This window comes from Lactuca virosa, chromosome 8 (assembly GCF_052849685.1).
Source record: "Lactuca virosa cultivar CGN04683 chromosome 8, Lactuca_virosa_CGN04683_v6, whole genome shotgun sequence".
Classification (NCBI taxonomy): Eukaryota; Viridiplantae; Streptophyta; class Magnoliopsida; order Asterales; family Asteraceae; genus Lactuca; species Lactuca virosa.
In genome coordinates, this window is record NC_136433.1 from 156,988,219 (window position 1) to 156,996,741 (window position 8,523).

The 8,523-nt window shown below is 34.1% G+C and overlaps 1 protein-coding gene across 1 annotated transcript; it reads right to left on the reverse strand.

The window, feature by feature from the left end:
- Nucleotides 1–728: 728 nt before the first annotated feature.
- LOC145129898 (uncharacterized) lies at nucleotides 729–3,866 on the reverse strand. The gene is made up of 5 exons (XM_079064732.1): nucleotides 3,203–3,866; nucleotides 2,082–2,118; nucleotides 1,712–1,948; nucleotides 1,330–1,377; nucleotides 729–1,251 (listed from the first exon to the last, which is right to left on the reverse strand). Exons 1-5 carry the CDS (start codon nucleotides 3,517–3,519, stop codon nucleotides 991–993), a joined length of 900 nt encoding a protein of 299 aa, XP_078920858.1. The 5' UTR covers nucleotides 3,520–3,866; the 3' UTR covers nucleotides 729–990.
- Nucleotides 3,867–8,523: the final 4,657 nt, after the last annotated feature.

An 8,523-nucleotide genomic window follows, 5' to 3' on the forward strand; every position in this document is an offset into this window, starting at 1 on the left:
TCTCAAGTTAGTAATTTGGATATCACAATCTATTATGAATAAAATTGTACTGATAATGTTCTTATTGAGCACCTAGACGAGGTCTTGGCATGCTTTGAAGAAGAGAAGAAGCATCTCGAACCTTTTGTTTCTTTAAATAAGAAAGTCTAATGTTTTTTTATGTAATGCTTTTGTTTGAACAAAAATAAATAAAATATTTATGTTTAAATATTGTTCTATCTAGACTTTGAAAAAACTATTGTAAGTTCAAAAAAAAAATTGAACGGTCATTGTAAGGTCAAATTAAACAACTTATTTCGAAAATCAGTGTTTTCGAACCCGTGTTCAGATAGGCTTACCTCCTAATGTAATAATAGGTTTGCAATCAAAGAAATATGAAAAGATTATTAGCAAGTAGTGTGAATTAGACTTTTCAAATGCAATCAAGGTGGAGGAAATTGATTTGTCCACAATTCGGTTCATCTAGAGGTAAAGGAATGATCAGAATTTTAATAACATATCCATAACAAACATCACGGACAACATAAAAGCAAATACATTTCTCTAGATTACAAATAAGGGAAATTGAAGGAGTTATTTTTTATTGAAATTCCTATACATGATTACATGTCACATACATCATTTATGGCAAATTTAACATGCAAACTTTCTCATAAACCTTGATTTTGACAACCCATAATTCCTTAAATTGGTATGTTAATAAATATCTTTTGTTAAATATGCATATCTTTAAAAAAAAACCAATAAAATCTTTGCCCACAAGTAGTGAACAACATATAAAACCAAAATCACAAGACAACAATTCGTGGGGTTTTTCCATTACATAAAATTTCTAACATCTACTTAAAAAATCAATGATCCTAATTACACAAGAACCCCAATCGAATACGCCGAGTAGAAACAACAACAAAACTCACTCGAATTCAACCAAAAACGATCAAACAGCCAAGATTTATGCATAATTTCTCAAACATCAACACAAAAATACATCTACGTTTTACCAAATCTCAAACATTTGTTGTGTTTGACACCTGTCATACTTGGTCCCGAAGAACTTCTTTGCTTACTTGGCTTTGAAACCGAGACCTTCTCCATTGCACTTATAAACTTGCGCAAATGCCTTATGTACTCTGGGTATGTTTCAATGTTGCAATGGCCTCCACCTTGAACCCATAATGGGTCATATTTTTCTTTTGCAAGTTCCCATAATCGTTTCCCATGTGAAAAGTCAACAATATCATCGTTTGTTCCCTGTCATTTTATATAAAATCAGAAATAAAATTCAAGAAACAAAAATGGTAAAAGACCAGAAGGGCAAAGAATAATTACATGTATAACTAAAACCGGACAGCTAACTTTCTGTATTTTGTCGATGTTCTGCGTAAAAGAAAATGAACAGAGTGAGTGACATTTGGTACAAACGAAAGAAAAAACTGGACAAGCTTTTTAGGGCTATTTTCAATCATGAGTATGAGGGCGTTTATGTCTTTTTCACAAACGAGAAATCCAGAGCCTGTTTATGTGTCCCATTTTGTTCTACCTTTTTATGATTTTTGTCCCATCGATAGCAGGAATGCAGTACAACATGTTCTGTCATGTAAAACAAATTGACCGAGACAAAAGTTGCAAATTTTCGTCTGAGTCATGTCTAAGCCAAATGCAGTACAACCTGTTCTGTTCTGAAAAACGATGTGGGCAGATTGAGATTTACCTTGAATATATCGAACCAAAATGTCATCTTGACATTATATAACACTCGTATTCCTGAAAGAATGGCGCTATGTAGAACCACGCCTCTCAACCTTTGTAAGCGAGCTGCCAAGTGTAACGTGGGCCCACTGCCAACGGATTGGCCGTATAAGATGATGTCTTCTTGTTTAATTCCATATTTGTCCTTCAAACAGTTGTACACTGCCTCTATGTCGTAGTATGTGTTGAGTTCAGACGGCTATATAATCCATAAAACAAAAGAAACAAACAATATTTAGATTTTAGAAAGTCATTTTGTGCCTCTTTTCAAGTAGTTTTTACATATAAAAAGAAAGTGTGAGATGCAATTATATCTTTGGTTTATTGCTTACCTTCCCCGTTGATGCTCCATATCCCGAGTAGTCATAACTGCAACGTACAAATTTATACCATATAAGCCAACAACACGAAATAAATCTAGAAAAATCTGTAATATACATTTTTTTATCATCAAAAGAAACTAAATTAAATGGAATTCATAAAATAATACTCGTAAGGGTTCGAGTCTCAACAACCGTAGGTATGGGAGTTTAAATTCCAATATAGATTGGGCTCTTATTTCAGTATACCTGATTTACATCTCACATGATGCACTGGGTGTGTGCAGTGTGGGCCAACACACAGGCAGCACAGGGGTTGATGAAAGAATAACCTTTTTGCAGAAAAGATACTAAACCAATTAAGACAAGAGATAATCAAATGGGAACTATGCGCGACTTCTAGCTTCATGGAAACTATACAATTACATGTGCAAAAGTGCAAAAAAGAAAACTATAAAGTAACACGACCCGCCAACAATGAAAATTAAGATGATAAGAAAAACACATGTTATTGGTCCCACTCGTCTTCTTCCATTCCTTTTTTAGCACCCACAATCATGTTAGCTTTGTCTTCCAATTGACCCGCTACTAAAAAGAGAGAAACAATTCGTATAACTATTCAAATCAAACTAAATCCGGATCTTCTCACGAAATTGACACCATGTTTTACTTTTACTTTTACTTCCATGAAGTTCATTTAGCTTTAAAGACTTTGTTAGGTTTGCTTAGAGTTATCATATCATATCCATGAAAACAGATCAAATCAGAACACATTATTGCACTATCAATGAGCTCAAAAGTCAAAACACCAAGAACCAAATTCTTTTACTTTTGATCAAACAAATACCCAAATACTGCAAAACCAACATCGAAACACACCTAAGATTAAACAGAAACACTTATATTCAATACAACTAAACCCCTCTTATTCGATCCACAAGTGTAAATTTAATCAAGCTACAGTACACAAAGATTCTTCGATTGAAACACATGAGAACAGAGATCAACCAAATATGAGAAGAAGCATAGAGATCATGAACACCCATTCCAATAGAATCACTTAAAAACCCAAAAATAAAAGCAATGAAAAGATGTAATGAAACAGGAATTGGGAAAGATAAAGATAAAGATACCTCATGATATTGAGTCTGAGGTGAGCTCTGAGCTCGATAAATAGTTCTTGCATCTGCCCCAAATCAGCAGCGTTGCCATGAGAGTAGAGAAGGGTGAATTTACCAAAAGGGTGTTTCCAGAAGGTAGCAACGATTTTGTTCCCGACCTTTGTATCAAGCAAATGAACGTCGACGTTTTTATCAGCTGTTATACCTGTAATACAGTATCTTTTATCGCCATTTGGTGTATCTTCTTCGTCTCTAAAAACATCATACGATGGTGGTTCTGGTGGGAAAAATGCAAATTTTGCAGCTATGTTTGAGGTTACATTTCCCATTTAACAACAAAACCCCACCTCATAAATATCATTAATTTCCCCAAGATACAGAAACCCCTTTTTCGATTTCTGTAATCGTTGTAAGATAGAACGGGATTTTCAATCTGGGTTTGAAATTTTTGAATAGTTTTACTTCAACTTTTCGAATGGGGAGGTGTTCGATTTTGTGTTTGAGTGGCGTGGAAAGGAAGATAAATGATCCGATCTGAGCGAGTAGAAGATGAAAAAAAGATAATGAGAAGCAAAAGAAAAGAAGGAAAGATGAATGAAGAAATGATGTTGTTGATATGATGATGATGATGATGATGATGATAAATAGATGATAGCAAAGGGTGTGATGGTGATGATCTCAATATTTTTATGTACTGTAGACACTTGTTCATTTATAAATGGTCTCCCTTTCGATGTATTATTTGAAATGTCAACTTTACCCCCAAACTCTATCCATGTTCTTCCCTTCATCAATTCTTCTATTAATTTATCAGCTACAAAACAATAATTGAAGCAATCTAAAAGATTGAATACTTGTTTACGTAATAATATTTATTTCTTTTGTAAAATAAAAAGCTTTTTTTATAAATAGAGTGGTTAATTATATATATTATTATAGAAATAAAAATACTCAAATTTATAATATTATATCAGTTGTTGTTTATTTATATGTAATAATGGTTTACCTTTTTTACTATATATTATACTAAATATTTTTTAAACAAAGTTGTCTAAAAAGAAACTTTGTTACAGAAAATTGAAAATATATGAAAAATCTTTAAATAAACAATCATTAAGCTCAAATCTAAACTGGGGTAATATCATTATAAAAATAGAATGAAATCTGATAATGATATTAAAACTTTTGTATTGTATAAAGCAAATATAGGATTGGATTTATACAATGATTGTGACAATTTACTTCTTTAGGGTCGTATTATTTTCTAGTGTAAGTGAATTATGAGAGAATTATACTTTAGGAAAGGAAAGATGACTTTAAAGTGATAAAAAAGAAGGCATATTGAGAAGGGGAGGCCAATTTGGTCTTTTAACACAGCACTATGGTAAGTTGGTACCTTGTTATCATCGAAGACAGGGGAGAGTCATTGGGTTAAACACTGAAAAATATAATATTTCCTCATTTCCATAAATTATACCTTCGATATTCAAAAAATATAATAAATTTAGAGCTAAATATATTTTTTAATGTATAAACGTTTTATTTTTCTTAATTCATGTGAATATAAGGCTTACATAGAATATGTAATTATTTTTATCTTATGATCAAAAATGGAGTATAATATATATGCAATATTTTATATGTGTCATGGAGTATAATATATATGCAATATTTTATCTCAGTTACAAAAATTGATAAAATAAAATAAATATTATTACATATATTGATTTTTAAAATGTTTTATTTCTTGGTAATTATTGGGAAAAGGAGTCAAACAAGATCTGCAGGCACGATAGAAGTAGGTTTGACCAAGTTGTCAGAGTCAGAAGAACATTCCACATTTGATTCTTCCTCCTCCAAATTTGGTTTTTACCTCTCTACCGCATACTCCCATAGTTGACTACTGTCAGGATATTTAATTTTTCAAATTATAATGTTACATAATACATTATTTTACTTTAAAGTTATTTACTTATTTATATTTAAAAAAATACGAACACCACCTTGACATTCCATTTAAAATATGATAAATTATAATATTTGCGTATAATATAATTTGATATCTTACTTGTATATTTTTATTTTGTTACCGATAAAGCAAAAATGCATGAATAAGTTATTTATTTACAAGTCTTTTTTAAATAAGTCAAGACATAACAATTAACAAAACACTAAATTAAACCAACATTCTCATATAAAAGATCTTTCAAAATTGTGGGACGAGAAAGTATATTAGTAGGGCAAATAGGAGAGCATTTCACTTAAGAAGATAGCTAACTAAAGTTGTTATAAAATTTGGCTTAACAAGGATACCTCCCTTTAGATAATGGACTTTGAACACAAGTGTCAGAAGCACTGGTGGAACTCAATGGAAGCCAAGGGGGCCATGGCCTCCCCCTTTTTTTGCTTTCTAAACTAGTAACATATTATCAAGTATCAATATATTATTTGGAAACTTCAATTTGCAACAGTTAGCAAAGACCAGAGACCATCATTTTTTGAAGTAAGGAAATTATTTATTTATTTCGTTTAAGCAAAATGGATCTCATCACTTTCCACCTTCTACTTTTTACCATACTTCCATTCTTTTCTTATCTCATTTCCTAGTTTGTTATTTTCCATGCAATGTAAATATCATTAATATTGTTAATATATTAAATTTCTATAAATATCAAAACACGTCAATATAATAATATAAAAAATAATACTTCGTTAATAACAAATCGATTTCATGTAGAGAATTGTTGTGACCTTATATATCCCACAATAAAAGAAAAACCAATATCAACAAAATATTTACTTTTCATCTTGATTTTTTTTAGTATACATAATAATAGTGGTCAAAATTCAATTGATTTTAAAGTTGAGCGTGATTGGTATATCTATCCAAATTCAATAAAAAAAAAGTGTTTGATTAAAATTCAATAATAATAGTAGTATTTTATTATATTTATATAAACATCAATCTAAATATAATTCAGGTCATTGATTAAATTTTAGGTTGGAGCTCGGATTAGGCTTATTAACTCGATCTCAAGTCATCATATTAACGAGTCGGCCTTGAGGACTTTGACTCGCTTATATCTCTACGTCTAATGTTCCTATTACCGAGTTTTTGAATGACTCATTAGTTTTGTACTTCAAAATAGATTTTCCGAAAAGATTAGCTTAGAGGAAATAGTCCAAGACTTCAAAAACACAAAAGGTCGAAGAGTTACACTTTGATAAGCGATGCAAGAATATTCCATCTTAATTATTTTGTTAAAATTTTGATGTCATATCTTTGAATCAAATTAAAATAGTTTTATACGCTTCTATTTTTAAGTTTTGGTTTCGGCCCCCCCTAAGTCTATTGCTCATGTTCTGCACATGGTCAGAAGCATGACGAAACCTAGGACATATTTAGGCGCCAGCCTAGCCCCGACCATGGGACAACGCCATTAGAAGACAAAGACCAAGCCAATTAATGTGTCCGCCAAATCCTCCATACAGCCTGAAAGCCTAGAAGTAACAATCACGTCTTACGCCCCTATAAATGTTTGGCCTAAAGGCAGCCTTACCATGTACAACAGATCGTGGATATGATCACCACCATCATATCCACACTATAAATATCTACCTTGGTGTCGTGTATAAGGTATGCAATCATTCACTCTCACACTCCACATCTTATTCACTTTGATAAGCCTCACTAACCCACGCATTAGAGTGCACTCTTCGAACGTCCTCCTATAATGCACTTGTGTAGCGCTTGTTATGAGTATGTTCCCTTTTTGTCCTTCATATTTTATTAATTGCAATTTGGCCCTTGTATTTAGTACGTGGGGCGTACCATATGGTATGCTTAGCGTACTAGCTGAGACGCCTTCTCCTTCCCGTGATCATCAGAAGTACCTGAAACAAAATCAACAACTGTAACCCCGAAGCTTAGTGAGTTCCCCCAAAATACGAACGACATACATATATAACCATATCATATAAACAAATACAACATGCATAATGAGCCATCAGTCTGACTGGACCGTCTCACAGGCCTTCAGTCTATCTGGACCACTCTCCGAGCCTTCGGCACGTCTGGACCGCCTCTCAGGGCCTTCAGCCTATCCGGACCGCTCGTCGGGCCTTCGGCCTAACTAGTATGCCCTAACCGGGCCTGCAGTCAATCCGGTCCGCCCTGGGTATCTTGGCCTACAACCCAAAGCAGGACCTGCCTCAACCCAATCCCTCAAACCAACAAACATGTGCACATACGTATCATATGCTAGCTAGCAAGTACAGATAGTCATACAGATCAAACAGATCACTGACATGGCAACCATCCTATTACCAGTATACCGATCTAACCGATCACTAACATAGAAACCATCCTATAACCAGGATATTGATCTAACAGATTACTAACATAGTATAATCCTATATCCAGGATACCGATCTAACAGATCACTAATCATAGCAACCATCCTAAAACCAGAATACAAATCATAAAGGGTCAGCCTTGGTGCCTTAGACCCTGTTGATATAGTGAGAAGAAGTCACCTCACAAGTATCTCGAAGTGATAACGTCAAACTCCACCAAATGCAGCTCCAAGTCCAACACCTACATCCACCAATGATCCACTTCCATAAATTCCTAAATTATCGAAATACCCCCCAGAAGTCAAGCTGGTCAACCCTTGGTCAAAGTCAAATTCAACGGTCAAAGTCAACAGTCCATGTTGACCCGACTCGTCGAGTGCAGCTAGCAACTCGTCGAGTTCCTTAAGAACTCAGATATCACCAAAACCCTAATAGACTCGCCGATTTTCCAACCAACTCGTCGAGTCCATGTGTGTCCAGATGTCGGGGAAAACCTTAACTGACTCGTCGAGTCCTCTTACTGACTCGTCGAGTTCATGCATGTAACAACCCGGAACTTCTATCTTGTACGCTTAGCCAATTCAATCAATATTCAACTTGTTTTGTTAATTTATGGTGCTATTTAAGGGTTCATTTAAGTGTTCTAAGCTTGTATATAACCAAGGTTGAGTTTAGGAATGACTCAGAGTGTTGAATAGTGAGAAAATCAGGCTATACACACCTATTGGAGGAGTGTACGGCCGTACACATGGGTGTGCGGCCGCACACCCACTCCCTTGGCAGCACACTCACTCTTGACAGCACTCACACTCATATATAAAGGGTAGACCCCTTTCCTTTCATTCCTTTAACACCTTGGCAGCACACTACACCATTTCTCTCAAGTTTCTTCAACCACAAACCCTCCCAAGGCATCAAGAACGTGAGTACTTCATTCTCTATCTTGCTATCCATGAAAGACCACTCTCTCCAAGCCC